Source organism: Chiloscyllium punctatum, chromosome 5 (genome assembly GCF_047496795.1).
Source record: "Chiloscyllium punctatum isolate Juve2018m chromosome 5, sChiPun1.3, whole genome shotgun sequence".
Classification (NCBI taxonomy): domain Eukaryota; kingdom Metazoa; phylum Chordata; class Chondrichthyes; order Orectolobiformes; family Hemiscylliidae; genus Chiloscyllium; species Chiloscyllium punctatum.
In genome coordinates, this window is record NC_092743.1 from 9,261,240 (window position 1) to 9,287,687 (window position 26,448).

At 41.2% G+C, this 26,448-nt stretch overlaps 1 protein-coding gene across 2 annotated transcripts in view; it reads right to left on the reverse strand.

The window, feature by feature from the left end:
• Positions 1-26,025, reverse strand: part of trappc8 (trafficking protein particle complex subunit 8) — a 141,883-nt gene extending 115,858 nt beyond the window's left edge. For both annotated transcript variants that reach the window (XM_072569738.1, XM_072569737.1), the window contains exons 1-2: positions 25,719-26,025; positions 20,549-20,743 (exon numbers count right to left, since the gene is read on the reverse strand). In XM_072569738.1, the coding sequence (XP_072425839.1) occupies positions 20,549-20,743; positions 25,719-25,875 (352 nt within the window). In that variant the 5' untranslated portion in view covers positions 25,876-26,025. The remainder of the gene's footprint in view (positions 1-20,548; positions 20,744-25,718) is intronic.
• Positions 26,026-26,448: the final 423 nt, after the last annotated feature.

The window sequence follows — 26,448 nt, forward strand, 5'->3', positions numbered from 1 at the left end:
GCCTGTCTACCTAACTTTGTATCATCGGCAAACTTCGCTAGAATGCCCCCGGTTCCCTCATCCAAAATCATTAATATATAATGCGAACAGCTGTGGCCCCAGCACCGAACCCTGCGGGACACCGCTCGTCACCGGCTGCCATTCTGAAAAAGAACCTTTTATCCCAACTCTCTGCCTTCTGTTAGATAGCCAATCCTCAATCCATCCCAGCAGCTCACCTCGAACACCATGGGCCCTCACCTTGCTCAGCAGTCTCCCGTGTGGCACCTTATCAAAGGCCTTTTGAAAGTCCAGATAGACCACATCCACTGGGTTCCCCTGGTCTAACCTACTTGTTACCTCTTCAAAAAATTCCAACAGGTTTGTCAGGCATGACCTCCCTTTACTAAATCCATGTTGACTTGTTCTAATCAGACTCTGCTCTTCCAAGAATTTAGAAACCTCATCCTTAATGATGGATTCTAGAATTTTACCAACTTGTAGAATAGCTCTCTTAAAAAGGTACCTTTATCTATCAACAACCTGTGAAACAAAAACCTTAAGAAGAAAAGACGGAGGAAGATACAAAGAAGATTCGACAGCTGGCTGGTTTTGAAATTTGAATTTTTTGGTAAATCTTAATCAGGGTTTTATCGAACCAGTATTATAGAAGGGAAAATAAAAGAAAGGTTAGATAAAAGGAGTTGTAAATTCTTGTTAGACTTTTTTTAAAACAAAAGTTGAGAAAATAATGTTGTTAATTTTTACTTGAAATAGTGACCTGTGGATTAGTTCTTAGTCTCTAATTTTAATGGATTACAGCACAGGTTAAATCATGTGTCGCAGGTTTAAATTAGCTGGGGGAGGGGGGTGTGGGAGGGGTTACCCTGTGTCATAACAATGTGTCGCCAGCTTTTGATTTTTCTTTTCAGAATTTCCAGAATCGTCTTTGTTCCAAATTATGGCATTTTAATAAACTGTAGCCACTAATGAAGTTTTGCATTGAGTGCCCAAATGACAATTGGACATTGTTTAGGTCAAAGAGTCCCAGCAATTTCCTTCGCAAAAGGCAGACAATGAACAGTTTTAACTATTTCAGTTGAAGCTACATCTTAAAATTATCCTGTAATTACTGAACTGGTATTCAATTCCCCATGTGACAACATGGAGTTACTCATTCAGAATCCAATTCTCAACCAATAGTCCTTTCCATGGATGATGCAAATATGGAACAGAGCCAGATGGTGAAACCTGTGCAGACTTCATTCCCCAAATGGAATGCACTGTCTTCTTTGCTTCACTTCTCTTAAGCATGGTCTTTCATTGGTAGCCCATTAGTTTGTGGCACCAGTGCTAACGTTTGCCATATCCCTTAGTAAGTTGTTTGGAACAGCATCAGGGTTGCTCAAGCAGCCTTGAAGAATCTGCAAATTTTCTGTACCTCACTGACAAGTGAGTGAGTTGCCTAAAGGTACTAATCCAACACAATTGATTTGGCCATTGAGTCAGCCCTGAGAAAGGAACTCAAACTTGAATGTGTAAATACATGACACAGCTCAGCTATAAATCTCAGCTCAATCAAGGTTGCTCATCTCTACCACCTGCACCAATCCCATTCCAATCTCAAAATCTAAGTTATTCCCAAACTATCCAAAACCAAGACTAGTCCACACTGCACCACCACCAGTCCTACCTTCAGTGAAGCGCTAGCCAAATTTAAAACCCTTGTCCTAGACTTAGCTCCAAAGCAGGACAGTTCACAGCACAAGGGACCGGAGTTTGATTCCACCTTTGAGTGACCATCTTGTGTGGTGTTTGCACATTCACCACCTATCTACATGAGTTTCCTCCTATAGTCCAAAAGGTATATATATTAGGTGGATTAGCCATGGGAAATTGCCCATAGGTGTCCAGGGATGTGCAGGTTAAATAAATTAGCCATGGGAAATACAAGATTACAGGTATAGAGTAAAACTGGATATGAAGCGCTTCAGAGGGTCAGTGTTACTCGATGGGCTGCATGGCCTGCTTCCACACTGTAGGGATTGTATAATCTATGATCTGAGGTATCACTCCCACACTTCAAGTCCTGCCCTTTTTTGCATTCCTGCCCCGTACCCACTGAATGATTTCAGAATATCCAGTAAATCAGCTCCATTTTCCAGAACCTCTAGCCAAAATCCATCGTCTCTAACCAGGGCACACAGCCAGTCCCCAAGCAATTTCCATTTTTTGCTAAAAATGTGGACTCTTCCCACTTCTCTTAAAATAGCTGTGAATTCTGCAGCAACTGAAAGTTTGTATGACAGATGGCGAGAAGTACTTTTGATCAGCAAGGACTTCAAGGAATTCTTAAAATGATCTGTACCTCAACACTGTTTACACGGCAAGTAAAACAGGAGGACAGACCTCAATGGACTGAATTGCCTGAACCTATCTGCACCGCCTTGGATTTCTTTGTTCACAACTGCAAGTTACTTAAAAATTAATGCCTGGAAACTTCTCCTTTGGCATTATGCAATGTATGGTATTTCGCTTCCTCATTTCATTTTCAAAGTTACTTCAACAGGCAAGGAACCTGAAGCATTAGATTTTCCACAAGTCCCAGCTGTCAAAATCTCAAAGCATGAGCTTTGATGAGCTTTGCCTCATGACCAAACAACAACTTCAAATCTTCCAACATTCGATACCACAACATCCCTCATCCCATCGCAAGTAACAGTCACATGACATTCTGTACTAACTTGTACAGATAAATAAACCTAAGCATTACTCTACTCTTAGGTGATGATCTCAGCTGACAAAGGCATAATAAGTGTTTTCACTTACAAACAGTAATTTGGAGGGAGGAATTTGAAGGCGTGGACAAACAGAAAAGCAAACTGGGAGAGCTATGTCCACAACTGCTTTAAAGCATTGTGTTCAATGATATGAATGACGATCTGGTCTGGCTCCCACACATTTACCTAAAAATATTTTAAAACAGCACTATTGACAATTAGCCGAGAAGTAACACTAAATTTCCATCTAGAGTTGTAGCTCTGCTCCTGAAAATTGAATTTGTAAAACTTTAAGTGAATTACATTATCCTATTGTAAATGCCATATCAGAAGTAGCTTAGAAATTGAAACATCATAGAAAGTAATTTGAAAAACTTCACAATACTAAATTAAACATTTTTAAAATAAATTTATACAAACATGGCATTACCTCTCCACACACCATCAATCCTGCTCACCACACAGCCTAGTTGCTATACAGCATAAGACATAGGAGTAGAATTAGCCATTCAGCGATGGCTGATATTTCTCAATCCCATTCTCCTGCCTTCATCCCCTTACCAATGAAGAATTAACATACAAGACCAGCTGATGAACATACATGAGAAAATGCATTGTGCTAATACCTCCAGAATACTAATATTCCTCTCCAGTTGAGATAATCCTTTCTAATCAACCTGCTCTGAGATTACTACAGGTGGGAGCGGAGGTCTCTTGCCTCAGAACAATCTACATTGCTTTTGTTACATAATTCAGACAGAAAACAATACATTAGTTAGGGGTGACTTATTTTCATGCATTTTGGGATAGAAAGAATGGCAGATGTCATAAGAACTCAAGTGTAGTCAGGACATTTTTCTAGAGCAACGTGATGCAGATCCAGCCAGGGATCACAAAGTTTGGGACCTGGTGATATGTAATGAGGCAGGTTTAAAAATGTCAAAGTAAAAAGATCTCGCAGGGAACAGCCACCGTAACATGGTAGAATTTTGCAGTTTGATAGTGAGAAACTTGGGTCAGAAACAACTGTGCTGAACTTAAATAAAGGTAATTAAACAGGAATGAAGGTAGAGTTGGCTGGTGTGGACTAGGAAAGGAGTTTAGCAGAAAAAGAACAGTTGAGGAACAATGAGAGACATTAGAAAAAAAGTTCATGACTCACAGCAAAGATACATTTCCATGAGGAAGGTGGATTCTAAAAAGGGGATAGTCAACTATGGTTAACCAGGGATGTTAAGGATAGCATTAAATTACAGAAAAACATGTGATACAGATTAGAGGTAAACCAGAAGACTGGTAAAGAATTAAAAGCGAAAAAAGGAAGTAAATATAATAACCATTAGAATAACCAGACTAAAAGATGCCTGAACTAGCAATGCATTAGTAGTCTTTAAAAATAATACCTACAGAGATAATGGATTTAATGGTAGAAATTTTCTCGAAAAGTCGCAATGGATTAGAAAATTGATAATGTGACATTTATTCTGAAAAGGAAACAGCTAGCTTAGGCCTGTAAGCTTAACAATCAATCAATGGGAAAAGGCTTGGCGACATTATGAAGGATGTAATAGTAAAGCACTTAGAAATACAAAATATAAACTGAGCAGAGTCAACATGGCTTCATGAAGGGGAGATCACATTTTGATTATTAGTTAACAGTTATTATTCAGAGAATATGTAACAAGCAGGATAAAGCCAAACTAGTGAAAATGTACTGGAAATCCAAAAGATGTTTGATGACCATCACACAAAAGGCTACTTAGTATTGGAAGTACTATATTAACATTGACTACCTAATAAAAGACAGAACTGGGATAAGGGGGCATTTCAGGATGGCAACTTGTGGAAAGCCACAGGGATCAGTGTAAGAGTCACAATCATTTACAATACATACTGATGAATGTAAATACACAACGACAAAGTTTACAAGTGACACATAGGTGCGAAGGCAAGTCATGAGAATGACAATCAAGAGAGGCATATAGGCAGGTCGAGTTTAGCAGCTCATAGGGAAGGCAAATGACTGTTCTTCTGAAAATTAACAGTATAGAAATAGGGAGGTCTTATTAAAATTACACAAGATCCAGGTCAGACCACACCTGGAATACAATTAACAACTCTGGTCTCCTTACCCAAGGTACATTGGTGTTAGTGCTAGTCCATACCTACATTGTCAGAGTCCTGTAAAACTCTGTTCAACAACAATTCCAAGATGGGTTTTCTTTTCTCCTTTTGGACAGGTATAAGGGATTTTTGTTCAAGGGGGAAGAGGTTGAGCTGGTTGGCCTTGTGCTGTTGGAGTTAAAAATACAGTAAACTTTATTGAAACACCTCAGATTGTTAGAGGGTTTGAGAATAGATTTGAAAATGTGTTGCTGGAAAAGCGCAGGTGGTCAGGCAGCATCCAAGGAGCAGGAGAATCGACGTTTCAGGCATGAGCCCTTGTTCAGGATTCCTGAAGGGCTCATGCTCGAAACATCAATTCTCCTGCTCCTTGGATGCTGCCTGACCTGCTGTGCTTTTCCAGCAACACATTTCCAGCTCTGATCTGCAGCATCTGCAGTCCTCACCTTCTCCTTTGAGAATAGATGTCAAGAAGTTGTTTACTCCTACGGGAAAGTTTCAAGTCAGAAGACAAAATCTCAGATGATATGATCACAATTTAAGAAAGAGGAGCAGGAATTTCCTGAGGGCAGTAAATTGGTGTAATTCTTTACCAGAGAGCTGTAGACTCTGCTACGTATATACAAGGCTGCAATAGATTTTTAATCAGCAAGGGGAATCAAGGGTTATGGGGAGGCAGGAAAGTAGAGTTGAAGATCATCAGATCAACCAGGATATCATTGAATGGTGGAACAGATTCTATGAATGACCTACATCTGCTCAGACATCTTATGGTCCAAGATCTTCTAAATGATGAGACAACACAGCTTGGATGCACAGGGATCAGGGTGCCCTAGTGCGTGAATTGCACAAGATCAGCCCTCAGATACAGCGAGTAATCATTGAGGGCAATCAAACACAAAAGTAGAAAGGTTCCATTTTAGTTATACAATGCATTGGTGAAACAACATCTAGAGTACAGTATTGGTCTCCTTGCTTAAAAAAAAAGAGGACACAACTGTACTGGAAATTGAAAGAAGGTATACCAGATTAATCCTTTGAAGGGGTAACTTTTCTTAAGGAAGATTTGTACAGTCTAGACTTGTACCTCTGGAAAAAGTGAGGACTGCAGATGCTGGAGATCACAGTAGAGAGTGTAATGCTGGAAAAGCACAGCAGGTCAGGCAGCATCCTAGGAGGAGAACCAATATTTTGGTCAAGACCCCTTCATCAGGAAGGGCTAATGAATGGCTTATGCCCGAAACATCGATTCTCCTGCTCCTTGGATATTGCCTTGACCTGCTGTGCTTTTCAAGCACCACACTCTCTACTTGCACCTGCAGAGGTTTAGAGGTGACTTGGCTGAAAAACACAGCCCAGAGGAATCCTGAAAGGTGCTTGCAAAAAATTTGCCCTGTCAGAGATTGTTGAATGGGAATCACTTTTTAAAGAGGAGTCACCCATTTAAGAAAGGGATGAGCAGCATTTTTGCCTGTGTTAACAATCTCCTTGAATGTTTAAAAAGCGAAGTTGGCAGAAACATCCTGAACACAGGGTGAAAAGTTAGTAGGCAGGAATGTGGAGTAATCAGATTACCATTCACTTTATGAAGTTAGAGCTGGATCAAATGGAGTGACCTACTCCTAATTTGTAGGTTCATACTGACACTTTGCTGCAAAGGTTATAAAAATCTTTTCTTACACTTACTCTACAACTTATAACTGTTACAAATGTGCAGAACTTAAAATTAGAATTTCTCCTACCCAAGTGTAAAAACAAGTTTACTGATATAGCATTTTTCCGAACATCAGGATTTCCTCAAACTCAACAGAAAATAAGGGCCTCCTGAAGTGTTCACTGCCACACCCAAGGGAGAAACTCAATAGTCAAGGCCGATAAAAAGGCCATTTGCACAAAAATAAGTAGTGATAAGGGCATCAGCTGGGATACCATTCAGGGCTTTTATCTAAAAATTCATTTGCGACATCTGGATATCACTGGGTAGTGAACATTAACTGCCCACCCCTATGAGAGATATCATGTGCTAGAGATATTTTTCCTAACTCACTCACCAGTTTGCTATATTCAGTAATACCGTGAGAACTGGTAAACTAGTTAGTAAAGATACCTACAACACAATACTTCACACCTGGTTGCCCTTATGGTGGTGGTGGTGAGCTGTGCTCAGGAACCGTTGCGGTCCACCTGCTGGCCTACAATGCTCTAATGGGACAGAATTTCACGATTTTGATCCAGTGACAATGAAGGAATAGCAATATTTTCCAAGTCAGGATGGTGAGTGTCTTTGAGGAGAACTTGCAAGTGGTGGTATTCTCATAACTGCTGCCCTTGTCCTTCTAGATGAAACTTGCATAATGCTGTCTGAGAATCTTGAATAAATTTCTGCAGTGCATCGTTAAGACACTGTTGCCACTAAAACGTCAGTGGTGGACAGAGTGGATGTTTCTGGATGCAGAGCTAGTCAAGCCACTTTCCCCAGATGATGTCAAGCTTCTTCAGTACTGTTGCAGCTCTACCCATCCAGGCAAATGGGGAGTATTCCATCATAAGCTAGACTTGCATCTTGTAGTTGGTGGACAGGCTTTGGGTAGTCAGATGATGACTTACTTGCTGCAAAACTGAAGCCTCTGACCTGCTCTTGTAGCCACTGTGTTTACGTGGCAGGTCCAGTTGAGTTGGTCAATGACAACCTCAAGAATGCTGATAGTGGGGGACAGAGTGATAGTAGCACCACTGAATGGCAAGAAGTGGCCTCTTATTGGTAATGATCATAGCCTGGCATTTGTGAATCAGATGTCATTCGCCACTTGTCAACCCAAACCTGGATATTATCCAGATCATGCTGCATTTAAATATGGACAGCATCAGTAACTGATGGGTCATGATGCTGTCCATATCTGAACATTGTCCAGTGAATCAAACATCAATGACCACCCCTCCATCATAAGGTCAGATGAAGCAGCTGAAGATTGTTGGGGCTGGTTCACTACCTTAAGGAAGCCCTGCAGAGATACCATGGAGCAGAGATGAACAACCATGACCAACTTATTGTGCCAGGTATGACTCCAAACAGTTTGTTCCCTGATATCCAGTGATTACAGTTTTGCTAGGGCTCCTTGGTGCCCTACACAGTCAAGTGCAGGCTTAACGTCAAGAGCTGTCATTTTTAGTTCATCTCTGGAATTCAGCTTTTTTGTCAACGTTTGAACAGTTAAGGCTGTAATGAGATCAGGAGATCAGCAGCACTAATGAAAGACAAACTGACTGTCACTAAACAGGATATTGCTGAGCAACTGTTGCTTGGTAGCACTACAAATGACCATTTCCATCGCTTTACCAATGACCAAGAGTCCACTGATGTAGCAGTAATTGGCTGGGTTGGATTTTACTTAAAGGACATATCTAGGCAATTTTTCTCATTGTCAGGTAGATATCATTAGGGGAGTGGCATGTTCTGGAGCACAAGTCGTTATCACTATAGCTGGAATGTTGTTGGATCCCTTAGCCTTTACAGTATCCAGTGCCTCCCTCTGTTCCTTGATACCATGTGGAGCAAATCAGATTGGCTGTAGGCTGCCATCTATAATGCTGGGCACCAATGGAAGAAGCAGAGATGGATCATCCAATGAATTGTTTAATTGTCCATCATTCACACTGGATGTAGCAGGGTTGCAGAGCTTAGATATGATCTGCTGGTGGTGAGATCGATCACTTGCTGCATATGCTGTTTGGCACATACATAGTCTTGATTGTTAGCTTCACCAGGTTGACACCTCATTTTCAGATATGCCTGGTGCTCGCCCTGGCCTGTCCTCCTGCACTCTCCATTGAGCCAGGGTGGATTCCCTGGCTTGAAGGCAGTGGTCGATATGCTGGGCCATGAGATTGCAGTTTGTTCTGGAGTAGAATTCTGCTGCTGTTGATGGCCCCCAGCACCTCATGGATGCCCAGAATTGAGTTGCTGGATTAGTTTTCATCTGAGCCATTTAGAAATGATTGAGAAAAATACCTGCCATTTTATTGTGTGGTACAACGTGAAGGCAGGACTTCATCTTCACAAGCAGTGTCGACTCTTATTGATAATGTCATGGACAGATGCTTCTGCAATTGGCAGTTGGCAAGATGATCAGATATGTCATTCCCTCACCAGCCAAAGACCCAGTCTAGCAGCTATGTCCTTAAGGGCCCAACCAGCTCGATGAGTAGTACTGCTGCTGAGCCACTTAGTGAAAGACATTGAAATCTTCCACCCAGAGTACATTTAGTGCCCCTGCAATCCTCAGTGCTTCTCGAAATGTCTTCAATGGAGAGGAGCTGATTCATCAGCTGAGGGAGAGCAGTAAGTGATAATCAGCAAGACATTTTCTTGACTATGTTTAACCTGAAGCTATGAGGCTTCATGGAGTCTAGAATAAAGTTGAGGACTCCCAAGGAAACGCCTTCCTGACTGTATACCACTGTAAAGGCTAGGGGACCTGCTGGGTGTGTCCTGTCGGTGTGACAGGACATATCCAGAGAGGGTGGTGGTGCCTGAGACAGGCATACCTGTGGAACCATACCTTCCATACAATTTCAGGCTTTTGCTTAACTAGTAAGTGTGTCAGCTCTCCAAATTTTGGCACAAGCCCTCAAACATTAGTAAAGAGCGCTTTGCAGGATTGACAGGGCTGTTTCTGCAGTTGCCATGTTATCCTCCCAGTTCCATTTCTTTGTTGCAGTTGGTACACCTTAATGCTTTGCTATTAACATTTCATAGGGTAATTGAGATTCAACCACGTTGTTGAGCTTCTGGAGTCACATGTAGGCCAGACAAGCTGAGGATGTCAGATGTCCTTCCCTGAAGAAAGTTAGGGAACCAGATGGGTTTTTCTGATAATGGTCTCATGGTCATCAGCAGATTCTCAATTCCAAAAACTTTTTTTCATTTAATTTAAATCCAAGAACATCTAGTATTGGACATTGGTGAAGCCACCTTTGGGATACTGTTTACAATTCTGATCAGGTGAAAGTGAGGACTGCAAATGCTGGAGATCAGAGCTGAAAATGTGTTGCTGGTAAAGCACAGCAGGTCAGGCAGCATCCAAGGAGCAGGAGAATCGACGTTTCGGGCATGAGCCCTTCTTCAGGAATGAGGAAAGTGTGCCAAGCAGGCTAAGATAAAAGGTAGGAGGGGGGACTTGGGGACTAGGAATGGTCCAACCACAAGGGATGAACTCAGATTTCTCCAGTTTCCCCATTTCCCCTCCCCAACCTTGTCTCAGTCCCAACCCTCGAACTCAGCACCACTTCCTAACCTGCAATCTTCTTCCTGACCTCTCTGCCCCCACCCCCACTCTGGCCTATCACCCTCCCCTTAACCTCCTTCCACCTATCGCATTTCCAACGCCCCTCCCGCAAGTCCCTCCTCCCTACCTTTTATCTTAGCCTGCTTAGCACACCTTCCTCATTCCTGAAGGAGGGCTCATGCCTGAAACGTCGATTCTCCTGCTCCTTGGATGCTGCCTGACCTGCTGCGCTTTTCCAGCAACACATTTTCAGCTACAATTCTGATCAGCCTGCTGTAGGAGGTTTTTTGTTAAACTTGAGGTGCAGAAAAGATTTACAAGGATATTGTCGGGATTGGAAGGTTAGAGTTATAGGGACAGGCTTAATAGGTTAGTGCTTTTTTCCCTGGAGCGTCACAGGGTGGCCTTTAAGAAGTTTATTAGTGAATAGCCAAGGTTTTTTCACCCCAGGATAGGAGAGTCCAAAACTAGAGGGCATAGGTTTAAGGTGAGAGGGGAAAGATTTAAAAAGGGAGCTAAGGGACAACTTCAAACAAAGGGTGGTGCGTGTATGGAATGAGCTGTCAGAGGAAGTGGAGGAGGCTGGTACAATTACAGCATTTAAAAGGCATCCGAATAAATACGAAGTGTCAGTGCAGATGAATTGGACCAAAGGGTCTGGTTTCCATGCTGTATGACTACCTGCTGTGGTGGGATTCAAAGCCCTTTGCAGAGTTTCTGGATTAATAATCTAGCAATAATAGCATTAGGACATCCCCTTCCCCTAAGAGAAGATGGAGCTGAGACAACTGATAGAACTGATTATTCCATCTTGTAAGGCTACGTGACCGAGAGGGCATAAATTTAAGTCCATTTTAAAACAAATCTTAAAAAAAAAATCAAAGGAGAGATTAGAAACAACTTATTTGCACATGGAATGGTCAGAATGTGGCACTTCCTTCCACATGACCATTGAAATTATACATTTTTAAAGAGAAATTAGACAGTCAAAAATTGACAAAAAACAATTTCAAAAACTTCCTTGACTGAAAATGAAACAACTGAGAAACAGCCCAATAACGCAGTTTCACGAAAACAGAACTGCAAATATGTAGTCCATGAAAGCTAGCTTTTGAGTACTAAATTCCTGCTCTGTTACTCGCTACGTTTGTAATGACTGAACCATTTAATTTTTGATCCTCAAATGACTTGTTCAGAAATGGAGCTTGGCAAACTTCTGACTAACATAGCCCATAGAAAATCAATAGGCTTTACGTTTGCTGTCGCATGTACTGTTCAAAAACTGCAAACTTGAGTGAATATACTTAACCACAAACCACATCAGGTTTAGTACTAAACACTCCAATGTTGCTCACAAAATATTCAGTGGACTTACATCGATTGTTCAGTTTCCAACCAAAGAAACGGTCACCAAATCTGCATTTTTGATAAACCGCTGTCTGGCTACTTTCAAATGATAAGCTCCTGCAACATCAGCTGTCTCCACAGTCTAGTAAAACAGAGTTTTAACCAACCATTCCTGCACAACATGCAGCAACCCATACCCGTTGTTTAACAATTTTCTAATTCAAGTAGTCAGAAAAGAGCAAACGATTGAGGCACTATCACGATTGCACCAAATTAAAATTAACTTTTTTAATAATATTATTCAAATTTTAATGGAATCCCACCATAAGTGAAATTTCTGTACAATTTTAGAAAAACAAATATACAAAGTTCACACAACAACCTCAATCACTGCAATTGTCATTAAAAAGGAGTCTAGTTCCTAAAATTTTTTTTTAAGATTAGATTCCCTACAGTGTGGAAACAGCCCTTCGGCCCAACAAGTCCACACCGACCCTCCGAAGAGTAATCCACCCAGACAATTTTCCCTCTGACTAATGCAACTAACACTATGGGGCAATTTAGCACGGCCAATTCACCTGACCTGCACATCTTTGGACTGTGGGAGGAAATCGGAACACCCGGAGGAAACCCACGCAGACACAGGGAGAATGTCTGTGTGGAGTTTGCACAGTCACCAGAAGCTGGAATCAAACCTGGATCCCTGGTGCTTTGAGGCAGCAGTGCTAAGCACTGAGCCACCATGCCGCCCCTATGTTCTTAGGGAAGAAAATCTGCCATCCTTATCAGGTCATGCAAACACTTGACTTTAAGGTTTCCAGCATCTGCAGTCATTGTTTTTACCTTTAAATCCACAGTCATGTGGTCGACTCTTAACTGCCCGCTCAGAAATTCAGGTTTATTAATAAGTGGTGTAGAGGTGCCCAAATCCCACAGATGAATAAAACACATTAATTATGAATACAGTTAACAGAATCACTGTCAATTGGTGTATCATAAATAACAGCTTGAAATAACTCAGTCTCTGCTGAGATTTCAGCATGCTCCACTAAAATTCCATATTTTTTAAACAGATCTCATGTTTGAAAAGAGACTACTCATTCTACCAAAAGCCAAAAAAGGTACTGGAATTCCAAAATGAGAACAAAAAATGCTGGAAATTAAGTCTCACGGCATTTGTCGAGAGATGAATGTAGCTAATCATTTTGGTTCCTGGCTTTTGAGCAGAACAAAGAGGCTGGATGGTTAACAAGCCTCACACCCCAAGATTCAAAAGCAGAGTCAAGGAAGAAAAAGGAAGTCAGATGATGGACTAGTGGAAGGTAAGCATGAGTGAAGTCTTTAAAAACATCCAGTTCTAACAAAAATCTGAATCCTCAACTGTTTTTCCACGATCAAAGTGCTCTCAGAATTTATGCTGATTGCACTACTTGTTCAGACTGACTTGAAAGCTTTTTATATCTGCATTTACTTGCATTGGATGTCTTGTTTTATCTCAGAGCACAACACTGACTGACCATCATTAGGGAACTGAGTGGCTTCATAGGAATTATGAATTAACCATGTAACTGCTGATCTGGCGGTACACATAGGCTCAACAAGTGCTGCAAGTTTACCTTACAAAAGATATTAAAGAACTAGATGCTTTTATTCCCCCTAACAATCCAGAAGTTTCACTGTCTCCATTATTATAACTGATAGTTGATTGCAGATTAAGCAATTATGGGATTTAAATTTCCTAGCTGGTATGGTGGGATTTGAACTGCTCTCTGGATCACCAGACCAGGGTTCTACGTTTCCAGATTCACAACCATCACCATTTATTGTATTGCAAACTTTTGGTTAACAGTCAGCATTCATGGTCATCAAAACAAAAATGTTTGCTACTTTTGAATAGAATTGGTGACACCACAGTAAACAAGTGCCTGCCAATGTACTATTCCCCAAACAAGGAAGCCTCTCAGCTGCATCTGGCTTGTGTATCCCTTTAAGTTTCAATGAGACCTTCAAAACTCTACAGAATAGACACCAAGTTAGCATATTGCCACTAATCCAGGGTCTGGAAAGGCTTTGCTGCACTCCCTCTCTGGCAATAAAAACCTTTCATGAGATAAGGTGACCAAACTGTTCAAAGTATTTAAGGTGCAGACTAAGTTCATATAAAATGAAAGATTTCACTATAACTGTACTCCAATCCTCTTGCAATAACACAACATTCCATTAGCTTTCCCAAAAGCTTGCCGCACCTGTATATTAGACTTCACTGATCACAAAGACACTTCAGCCTCTTGATAAAGCTACACTTTCCAACCTCTTACCATTAAACACACTGCACAGTTTCTCCAAGTAGATGACTTCACATTTTTCCACTTTATATTCTCAACTGCCATGTTCTTGCCATCTCGCTCAAAATCCTCCCAAAACATCTCAACATTTATTCCAACACAGCTTTGTATCAAAATTTGAAAATATCACATCTTGCCCCCACGTTCAAATCACGGACATAGATTGTGAACAGGTTGTGCCCCAAATACAGATCCTCAAGCCAATGTGAGAATGACCAAGTTAGCCCTACGTTTTTGTTAACCGACCATTAATCCCTGCTTGTACATCACCTCCTACCCCATCTGTGAGGTTCCCTTCTTGAGATTCTTACACACTTGATGCAACTGCTATATGACAATTTCTGAAAGCAGCCATGATTTGTTTCAGCAAGTACAAGCTTTTGCTTGCAGAGCATGTCAAGTAAGACTCTCTGAACAAAGGAGCCATCCTCCCTTTATACAGGGTTTTACATCAGTCAGTCATGCACGCAAGACACCACCCCTTGCCACTCCACCATCGTCACATGCCATGCAAAAAACATAAGGTGATTAGATTATTTCCAGAAAGTGAGAGATTAGGTTATTCTTTAAACTGCAGCTTTTACTGAGTAAGATTATATTGTCACATCCTGCCTGCAAGACAGAAAAACACTCCCTGGGACATCCAATCTCTTACAAGTCAGCAGAACAAATTAACCCTTTAACATCTCATTCCTTTCTTTTATCATTCCTTGATAACCAACTAAATGGAGCTGAAAAAGGTGCTACCAGCTTATTCATAAGAATCTGACAGCCAGTATATAAGCAAGTTATTGACACACAACATACAATGATAACAAGAATTACTAGTCCACGCAGTAAATAGAATCCCCAGGATACTCCCACGTGGAAAAAAAAAGTGTTCACCAGTAAAGTTTTTAAATCCAGTCCTTAATGACCACTCTACCCCCTCCAAATTGAGTGGAAACAAGCCAGTTATTCAAAATCTCCTTCAGTAAAGTCCAACCCGAAAACAAAATCCAGTCTGTCCTGCATATCACTCCATGGAGAAATCGGAATTCTTGGATAAGGGCAGTTAAATACTTTAAACTGACAAGACTTGCATCCTTGGAGATGCCTCAGATGGAGGATACCAGCATATCCAAGCATGAAGTGCAGCAGCACAGTAGGTGAACACAGTATGTGGAATGGCAGGGGTCAGTGCTTTTGGGTACAATGGGTAGGGAGCCCAGGCCTCTGGAGATGCAGAGATCAGTGCTGTTTCTGCAAGGTCATAGGGGTCTTGTGTAATGAAGTGTGCTCCCAAGGCAGGGTGCATGTTTGTGGGGTTAGGTGTAGCCATCAGTTTGCTTTTGGCTATCTTCGTTCGCATTTACAAAATTCCAACTGGAGTGCACAAGGATTTTTGAGTTCAAATTAAATGCCGTTTAATGCATTCTGTGCTGCTTCTGCTCTGGCTCTGCTGTCAAATGTAAAAAAGCAATACGTTCTGGGATCAATTGTCTATCAGAAACCGTGAGCAAGGTTTCCAGGAATGTGACATGGCACTGAGTGCACAATGGATAACATTTCCAGGGAGCGGGTAAGTGGAGTGGGACTTGGACCAGGTTGCGGAGGTGCAGGCGGTAGGTCAAAGGCATGCTTTATCTGTGAATGGAGAAACTTTAGAGACGATGTTACCTGCTGAAAGTATCTTTGCATTTCCTCTCTCTTTCCCTCCTTGTCAAGGTGGGTATCAGTATGAAGTTAGTCAATAAGCATTGGTAACATAGCAAAGCATCAGGCATACACACTTGGCAAACTGGAGTGATCCAGAGACCTTTTGACGCAGAACTCGAACACCCACACATCTTCCACATCTGTTTTGCTGGGTCAGAGGGGCCCCTTTGTAAATGCTGCACAGTACAATGCTTGGTATGCCCGTTGTTCGAGGCAGGTGATCAATTTAGCACTAACCAGTTAAGAGGACAATAGAATTGAGAGCTGTTGCCACGTCTTTGATAGCTCAATCAGCTCTGGAATTGCCATTGCTGATGTCCGTACCGTCCATTACATGGGCAGCACATTTGATTATGGCACAATTGCTTTTGGAGGAGGATGGCTTTGAGGAGATCGAGGACATATAGTGAGTTCTGAATAGGTGTCCCAGAGGAGGTCAGAAATCCGCACAGTGACCATTGCTAGTCATTATTTTGAAACATTATTGGCAGACCAGATATGTCAGGAGGTACCTCCATTTTATTCCCACTTAATTGTCTGGCTTGGTATTTCAATCCTGATTTCTTATTTTGCCTCTCCTTGCTCAATTTTTCCTATTTTCTTCTCTACATATATCACAAGCCTGACAGATTCTTCTGCACCTCCCAAGACTTAGGGTTTCCTTCACAATCACACACTGTAATCCCTCTTTGGCATGCATTATTCTCCCAGCTGGCCTGTTTACATTTATTCATCCTTTCCACAGCAGTCTTTCTCCACGCAGACATTAAAGCTTTCACTTGAGCCTCTGCATTACATTTCCAAATTGTCTCCTCTGCTTTTAAGCTTTTATCTATGTGCTAAGTTTCCCCTATCAGCCAAATTTCATTGCCCAATTTTTTTTTTTTACACTTAAAACATCCTGACGGGCACCTGAACCATTTCTCATTTTGGTGGTCACCCTGGTATAACTGATGCAAATGGGTTCTGACACCCGACTTATTCCACTTCTGCCCCATTTTTTAAGTCTCAACTTTCTAACTTATCGCTATATCCTAGTTCAGTGTCCTCAGTCTACACACTGACTTTAGGGTCCTGACCTGCGCATGGCAGATTTCCCCTCTTAACAACTGGTCTAAGGCAGGGTGATTAAGACAGAAATAGTTGTTATCCTTTATCTTATGTATTATGTACCAGGGCTCAAACCTTGTTATTAGAGGACTCTAACCTCCCAATTCCAGGGGGACTCTAACCTCCATGGGACAAATTCATTGGTGTACAAGTGCGCAAGTTACCTCAATGAGGTTCCATCATTATAGAGTCCAGAGGGGTTGGCGATAGGTTCGTAAGAGAGATCAAGATAAATCTCACCGAGTGGGCCCATCCATCTCACATTATTGTCATGCAGATAATCATTTAGTCTGCCTAGGATCTCCATACATGTTGGAACCCCACTCTCGTCGCCAAATCTGAGGTTCCCTTCTTTAGATTCTTACACACTTGATGTAACTGCAATATGCCAATTTCTGTGAACAACTACGATTTATTTCAGCCACTACAAGCTTTTGGAGGATCACTTAATACTCTTCAAGATGCCTGCGGAGCGTCAAAGGAGGCTCTCTGAACAAGGGAACTGTCCTGCCTTTATACCAGGTTTTACATCACAGTCATGCACACAAGACACCACCCCTGCCACACAAATAAAACAGAGCGCCTCAAGCCCTCAACACGGAGCGCCAGTGGGCTTTAGTGCTCAAAATACCATTTCCAGACACGTTGCCACGACTCAAAACTCAAAAATGTAAAATTATCTCAGCACAATATAGAAATGCAAATCCAACTGAATTTCTGCACTTCTAAAACTTACAAACAAAATTCTTTATGAACCTTCAGCACACTTCATTGGATCTGACAGCACCTTTGGAAGTGCACACATGTAGAGTAATGTGGAGGTCCAGATATTGCTATCAGTGATTTTGCCGTTCTCACTTGGGTACAATTTTGTGGCATCCACAAACAACAACCCACTCAACTGGTGAGAAAGTCAACTCTTCTGTGGCTAGTCTTGCTTTTACAACTCCTGAAAATAGTACATTGTTAAAAAATGCAACTGTATTTTTAAACAGCATAAACACTTCATAATTAATTACTAAACATGCTCAATAACCCCAAATAGCTAATTTTCTACTTGTGGAATGTAAAGTTTTTCCATTGTGATTAAAGAAACATGAAATTTTAAAATTTTATTTTAATTGATTAATTTTAACATTTCAAAATTTAAATAATGAAAGGATTTGACACTTCCTGGTCTGCTCATCCTGCCATCTCTGCTGCTCTACATCTTTATTTGGCCGGTTTAAACGACTGCTCTGAAAATGAAAGCCTGCATCATCAGACCTGTTTTAAGATCAATGGGGAGCACTACTGCTTTACCACTGACAACTAAGTCTGGGCCATCAATCAGAACAGTTACAAGACTTAAAACTAAGTATTTGAAATCAAAAGGTATTTGAAATAAAAAAAAAATTCCACAGTTGCAAAATAATCTTGCAATTTTTATGAAAAGATCATTTCCAAAGGTTAGGAACATTCAGTTCAGGGAAGTAAGTTTCCAGACATTCTTTCCCAAGAAAACAATGGGTTATTTCATACTGGGCTGTTTTATTTCTTCATAAAATTAAACTTGAAAATCAGACACAAATTTACAATGGCAATATCAACAAATTGTGATAACCAAAAGGTTTGTGGCCAATAAATACAAATTTTGATCAACATACATATGGTCATATTAACTAATCAAAAAAGGATCAAGACCAACTAGCAGCACCACCTTGGATCCTATTCCAAACACAAACAAACAAACATTCTGTATTCCGGTCACAAAGATCCATAACCTTATAAAGACAAAACTACCGGAATGAGAAGATCCACCTGCAAGATCACTAGCATCATTGTGGATATACAGTATGCTAATATTGTCTGTAGGTCAGACATCATACATTTTGACTTGACACTGTAGGAACTAACCTGAGCAAGACACATCAGTTATAAAAATAAGATTTTGTGACAGGGTGCTATATTGATTCATAACAATTTAAAATAATTCTTCTATTCAGTTAAAATGGCCAGGAAACAAAATACAGTAATTAGGCAAGTATAAACCAGTCATACCATTTTTCCCTTAGCGCTATAACTGTTCAATTCATTCAATAAAGAGGTTGATCTCTGTGGCAACATCTTTCGAGAATCTCTCCCAGCTTTTAGGGTTTTAGTCCTTGGTAAGTTTAGTCATTTTCAGAGCAACTCTGCAGGATGACAATGTTTTAAAAAGCACAGAGACAAGAATGAAGTTGCTGAAATGGGACGTCATTCCTTCAGGAGGAAACGTACAGTTGGCAAACTTTCTGATGCCGACTGCTCACCTACTTTCGGGCATACTCTTATAACAGTTATGTTCTATAACATACTGTGAAAAATAAAATATCCAGTACAAGAATGAATTTATCAAATCACTGGTACTATACGATGATGCACAGTCCCAATCCCTACATATTGGGCAGGTATTTTATGATTGAAAGTTGATTACAATATCTCCAGGCAATGCACTGTGTTAAACCCCAAACAAATTCTAATGTGCCATGATGCTCTGGTAAAGAAACTCTTGCCTCAAATAGATCTTGTTCTTCACAACTCTTCCTGGGTGGCAGTCTTTTTGGATTTCTCTATTCCTGACTTCTATGGTGTCCATACTAAAGCTACACCAGATCGATGCAGTGACATAGTCAAGCAAACCAGTAACAGAACAAAAGCAAGCATCTCACTCATTCATATTGTCCTGACCATCCAAAGGTTTGAGTTAGTCTAACCAATTGGGTACAGCCTCGAGATTTGCAACAGAACCGACATGCTCCTTATCCAGAGCCAAGCCACAGTGATCATCTCCAAAGAACCACTTACAACCAGGATTTGGAGATCCTGGTGTAGGACTGGGGTGGACAAAGTTAAAAATCACAACACCAGGTTATAGTCCAAGTTTATATGGAAGCACTAGCTTTTTGAGCGCTGCTCCTTCATCTGGTGGTTGTGGAGTATAAGATCATAGGACACAAAATTTAGAACAAAAGTTTACAGAGTGATGTAACTGAAATTATATATTTAAAAAGACCTGGATTGTTTGTTAAGTGTCTCATCTTTTAGAATGACCATGCTGGTTTCAGATCTTCCATACGTAAATGCCAGAACTTCCTTAAAGTTACATTCTCAAGTGAACTTTAACAATAGGTACATGTCAGCTTAGATAATGCATTGAAGGTGTGAGGCTGTCTGTGCCCCAAATGTTCAAATGGATTTTCATCTAAAAAAAAAAGGGCCAACCTGGGCCTTCAGACAACCACCTTGGGTGGGCCTGGAAGCAAGTGAACAAGGAGGCCCACTGACTCACTCACCACCACCTCTGTCCCAGGTGACCCAAACTAAGGCACTCCAGAGGTACGGTGAGGAGTGGTCAGTGAAGGCCTGCCCCTTTTCCAACCAATAAAAGTCACTACTATCTGAATCTTCTCTCTCTGGTTAGCTTGCTCCTCAATTTTTTACCTGAATCAAACAATAAAATAATTTCATGGCTATTTCAATCAACCATAAACAGGATGGAGAGGACAAGCTTAATGAATCATCCACTTTGCATTTTAGTCTGATCAATGACAAAACTTAGCCAGAAGCATTTATACAATGTACATTTATTACAAATCCCTTTACAGTTGCTGAGTACTATTACAGAGAATGCCCACCCAATTTCAGGACCCAAACTATCTTAGTGATTGCAAACTTATACTCTAATTGCAACTCAAATTCATAAATACAGACAGACACTGAAAAACATAAGGAAAACTCTGCTAATCAAGTCTGTTTGAATTTCCAACTTTTAAGAATTAAATCTAAACTTTAAATACCTTCCACAACTTGGTGTCTTTCACAGCAAAAGTAATTAATAAACACGAAACAGAGGGCTTACCACTGATATTGAGATCATAATCTCCTGCTGTAATCACATTAGCAACCAATCCTTCTGCAGGTTGACTGGCAGAAACCACTTCACTTAACAATTTCCGAATGGCAGTCTGTTGTGGCGGCTGGGTAACAATTCCGGTAACATTGATCCTCAGATTTTTAATAACATGGCTCTGGTTGTTAGGATCTCTCATATGAACTAGGCAGAAAGAAAAAAACAGCAAAAATTCACTAAACAGATAAAAGCAACATCCTGCTCACTGTAGCCTGACATTGCATGTTCTAATTACATGCTGATTGTATACCTACCTGGAGTACACAGAAATAAAAGTCTCATACACAAAGCAGATGGACATGTGAGACCCCATCATTACTAAAGGAAGTTCAGCTAATTATTCTTTGACAGAATAATGGTACAAGCTCACTCCACTTTACACAATCTTTCCAAGTATTTCTCCAATTCTTTTCTGAACATTACAATTAAACCTGCCTTTGCCACCCTTTCAAGCAGTGCATTCCATATAAAAACTGAAGTTCCTGACCTTTCGATCATTGAAAATAGGTGCTCCTTCTGTACTTAAACTTTTCATTTTGAAGATGAAATCTTAGTATAATCATCCCCACTCAAAGGTGATGAATCTATTAGTACCCATGATTCTCATAAGTACACACTAAGGATTTCCAACAAGCTAGGACAGCTTCCTGCATCTGGTGCTCCATGCCTGTACATGGAGTAGCCTAGGACTCCTCATGCTTTTCAAAATAGTTTTCTCAACATGTCTTACCATCTTCAAAGATTTGCGTGGGAACACCCAAGTCTCTGCACATGTATCCCCTTCAAACATTGTGCCATTTAATTTATAAAAGCTGCTGCCTTTCAAAGATATTTATAATTGCACTTTTCAGGACAGTTGTACAAGACAATCTGACAGCCAATTAAACAATCTTGAAAGCGCAGGCATTGCTGTAATGCAGGTAAAAGGATAATCAACTTGCTATAGCACCACAAGCTCCTATAAATAGCAATAGTGACAATAACCAAATCAGTTTCTATTATATTGGTTTAGTGCTGGATACTAGATAATGGGGAGGACACCTCTTTCCAGGACTACTGAGATCGTTGGCATCCACCCACTAATGTATAAGTAGCATTGGGCCTAAAGTTAAAAAAACATGGTGTATGTCTGCTGTAAAATTAATAATATGTATCAGTATTGTAGAATTATGGAATCCCCAGAGTATGGAAACAAGCCATTTGGCTGATTGAGTCACAATCGACTGAAGATCATCCCACCCAGTCCCTCCCTGCCACCTTAAACCCATTACCTGCATTTCCCCTGGGTACTTCACCTAGCTTGCACATCCCTCGATACTCTGGGCAATTTAGCAATCCACCTAACCTGCACATCTTTGGACTATGGGAGGAAACCAAAGCACCCAGAGGAAACCCACACAGACACCGGGAGAATGCACAAACTCCAGACAGTAGCAGGTCGCATCCCTGCATTGTATAAATTGCTTGGTTTAATTTATACAATGTGCAGCTGGAAATGATATCATGACTATTAACATAGATAAGAATGAACAGGAGAACAAGAGTCAGTCTAACAAAAAAAAAACTGAATGAATCATGCATCAAGGAAGATTAAGTGTCAAAGAAAGCCAAGCATGGAATGTAACTGTCATGATCAAAGCTTGTAAGATTTAGAGAAATTCTAAATGTGAAAAAGACTAAACAGTTGTGAAAGTTAAATTTATCTAGTTTTTTTCTCCTCACACCACCCAGAGATGGAATGGAGAGCTGTACAAGTAGCCTTCAAAAGTTGAAAAAAGTCCAGGATTTTAAGCAAAAGACACGTAACTGTGGGAAACATGGTCAACACATTTGGAAAATCTAAGTGCATATCTACAGTTCCAGATCATCCATTTAACTTTCTATATTTAAGACACGGTTATGTTGTTTTAGGAAGAACTTGGAGAGCAAACACGTGGCACAATTTTAAAGGGGATGCAAAAAGGGCACAGTTGTGCACAATTCCTGGGCAATCTGGACTGGTAAGCAAAATGAGTTAAGAAAGCATTTAAGTTAGTGTTTTTCTAAATATAATAGTAGATTCTTCAAGACAAACAAAAACATACATTACAGAAACATGTACCTAACATATACAAAGATTGCACAGCTGACAATATTCAAATCAAATAGCTTGTGCCTTATGATAGGTTTCCAAATTTATAGTTGCATATTAGGCCATTAGGATCCTGAAACTTGAGGACTAAATGCAAGAATAAATGAAAGTGGAAAATTATGCAAGATTTATGCATTTGTTCATTAGATCTATTTATAATTCATAAGACTGAGCATTGCCTGCCATTTTTTCATTTATTCATGGGACATTGCAAGCGTGGTCAGCACATAATGCTTTAGAAAAAGTGATAGCGACCTGCCTTCAGGAAGTCCTGAAGAACATAGTGTACATACATTAAGTGCTGTTACAAAGGAAGTCTTCAGGATTGACTCAGCAATGATGAAAGCATTATGATGGGGGATAGTAGCATTGCAATAATGTCACTGGGCTAGTAGTCCAGAGGCCAGGATTCAAAGACAGATTTAAATACCACATTGGCTGATAGAATTTGAACTTAAATTTACTTAATCTGGAATAAAAAGTTAGTTTCAGTCATCATGTACATGAAACTTTCAGATTATAAAAATGGATCTACTTCATTACGGTTATTCAACTAAGAAAACCTGCTGTCTTGACCTATTCTAGCTTAGATATGTCTCAAACAATGTGGCTGACTTTCAACTGTATTCTAAAATGGCCTAGCCAGCCACTCAGTTAAAAGACAATGTACCACCACCTTCACCTGAATGATAGATAAGCAATCAATAAAATCTCATTAACCAATAAAAAGAAACTGGTGGTTATATTATTGAAGCAAACAAGATCCTGATGGGACTTGACAGGGTGGATATCAGAAGGAGGTTCACTCGTCAGGGAGACTAGAACTAGGGGAAACAATTTAGAATGAGGACTTTTAAAAAGGAAACAGGAAAATTCTTTTCTCTCAATCGGTTTATAGTCTGCAATAATCACTTGATCAGAAAATGGCCTAGAGGTTATTGACCAGAAACATAAATATTCTGGCTACAACAGCAGGCCAGAGGCTGGAAATTTTGCATCAATTAACTCAGCTAATTCTCTGAAGCCTACCCACCATCTACAAATATAGGGCAGGAGTACAACAGAATGTTTTCTAGTTGCTGCATAAATGAAGCTCCAACACAAAGCCAGACACCATCCAGGATAGTGCAGTCCTGTTTGATTGGTACATCATCCACCATCTTGAACAGTCATTTCCTTCAAAAGACAGCAGTATGTAGCATCTACACAATGCACTGCAACAAATCATAGTTCCTTAAACAGTATCTTCCACATCCAAGACCATTATGGACAAGGGCAGCAGGTACATGGGAACACAAACACCACAAAGTACCTCTCCAAGCCAATCAACCCAACTTGCAAAGAAATGGGAACATATTTACTTCTGCTGGGTCAAAACCCTAGAACTTCCTAACAGAGCTACAGGTGCACCACCACCAAATGGACTGCAAAGATTAAAAATGCAGCTCATCGCCACATTCTCAAAGACTATCTGGGATGGGTAATAAACTGCAGGCTTAGCCAGCAACACCCACATCTTGTGAATTAATAAACAAGCAAGCATGGTCAGTGAATTAATAAACAAGCAAGCATGGTCAGTGAATTAAGTCCAGGCTTACTTAGACAAATCCTTTTTGGACAAGGGAGTCAATGGGTTATGGGAGGCAGGGAGGAAAGAGGATTTGAAATCAGATTAACAATGATCTTACTGAAAAGCAGAGTAGACTGCCTCCTCCTGAAATTATAAATCCAAATGTCAAGATGGACACTGGACGCAGGGTGTTTGCAAGCACGTGTAAATATCAGTATAATGCAACTGATGCACATTACTTCTTCCCAGTGAATTCATTAACACAAACTTCAATGCCAGGACACACATCTGCTAAATGTTACACTTAGGCATCAAGATAATCACCTAAATCAAAACTGTGACATGAAACTTAATATGGCAACAAAGAGTTTCATATACCAATCTGTTCAACGTATGACTGGTGAATTTGTAAACCTTTTGAACTCAATGCAACAGAGTATTATTTACTAAATTAAAATTAAGGATTCTGTTCTTGCCCCATTCCAGTTGTCACCCCAAATTAAGTATTTCTGACAAACACATCCCTATTAACAAAGAAAAAACATGAACTGTTGTTATTTATGCACACAACAGCCACTTCCTCATTGGGAGAAGTTTGAATCTCATGATTATTTAATATCAAGTACCAATACACTATAACAAAACATTATATATCCTCCCCAATTTTGTTTCTCTCAGCAGCAATGATACCTGCAAAACAGAAGCTTTCACTCTACATACAACTGCACCACAATGCACTCTTTTCAAGTATAAATCGATTCAACTACAAAACACAGGACTAAAGCGTACACGGTACAAGCAACAAGATGGCCTGGTCAGCTTCAGTCCCGAGTTTATTAGAGTGTTTGAATTTGAAGTATAATGCAAGAGTCTCCATTGGACCGCCGTACAGAACAAAATTTACTCGAGTCAGCTGAAAAGCTGATCGGTTGTTTACTCAGCAGGCTTCCAAAGCTTTCTAACCTAAGAGTGAAAATACAGCGCAGCCTATGCCCCCTGCTTCAAATCCATGACATGGATAACTTTTTTTTTCCCTGCTCTGGTGAAATGCCATCGCTGTGAAACATATTAACGCTTCCTCCCTCTCTGATGCTAGACCTGTTGAGCATTCCCAGGACTTTCGGCAGCAGGCATTGCAGGGAAACGCGGAGAACGGAAACGTTTATTTCGTGTGGCCGGTCCGTGACAGTCACGGAAAGGTAAACAAACCTTCAGCGACTGAGTGGAAGTTGGGGAGTGTGGGGCGAAAGGTGCTGAATGAAGCCCAGAGACGGTTGATGGTAACGGAGGGTGAGGGAGGCAGAGCCCGGGGACCTGACAACAGGGGAAGGGAATAACTAGATACCTACAGGCCCTGGAAAAAGGCCTCTTCCTAACTCACTGTCACTGGCTCCATCCAACCCGCCCGGTAAACCCACCTTCAGAGGTGAGGCGGCAGAAAGGCCTGACCAGCTCGGCGAAACTCAGGTTGTTTTTCCGCGTCGAGCTCTCGGCGGCCTCACTGCACAGCACGGCCACCATGGGCACGAAGGTGTCCTGGATGAACTCCTGGACGCTCTGCACGCACTGAGCCATCCCCGGGACCCTCAGAGACCGGGCGCTCCCCTCCCCCTGCTCTTTATCGACGAGACGACAAGCTGTTCCCTTCAGGGGAAAGAGGACAGGCCAAGCGCCGCCATGTTGGACACAGTCTCTCTCTGCCTTCCCGACGCCGCGTCACGTGACAGTTGCCCTCTGCCCCACCCCCTCACGACAGGCTGAGAGCTTGCGCACTCCGCCCAGTACGCCATCCTGTCAATCAATTGTCCTAGGGCTCGCCCTCACGGTGCGTCACGTCTTCCCGCCTCCTTCGGAACGCGCCTGCGTGCCCTGGTTATCACCGTCATGTCAATCACTTTCTAAGGCTCGCTCTCACGCAGCGTCATGTCTTCCCGCCTCCTTCGGAACGCGCCTGCGTGCCCTGGTTATCACCGTTCTGTCAATCACTTTCCAGGGGTCGCCCTCATGCTGTCATCCTGCCTCCACAGGAACGCGCATGCGTACTCTTGCGGCCACTGACTTGTCAATCACGTTCCAGGACCCGCCCTCACGTGGCGACACGTCTCTTCGCCCCCATGTTGACGCGTCTGCGCAATCCGACGAATCAAC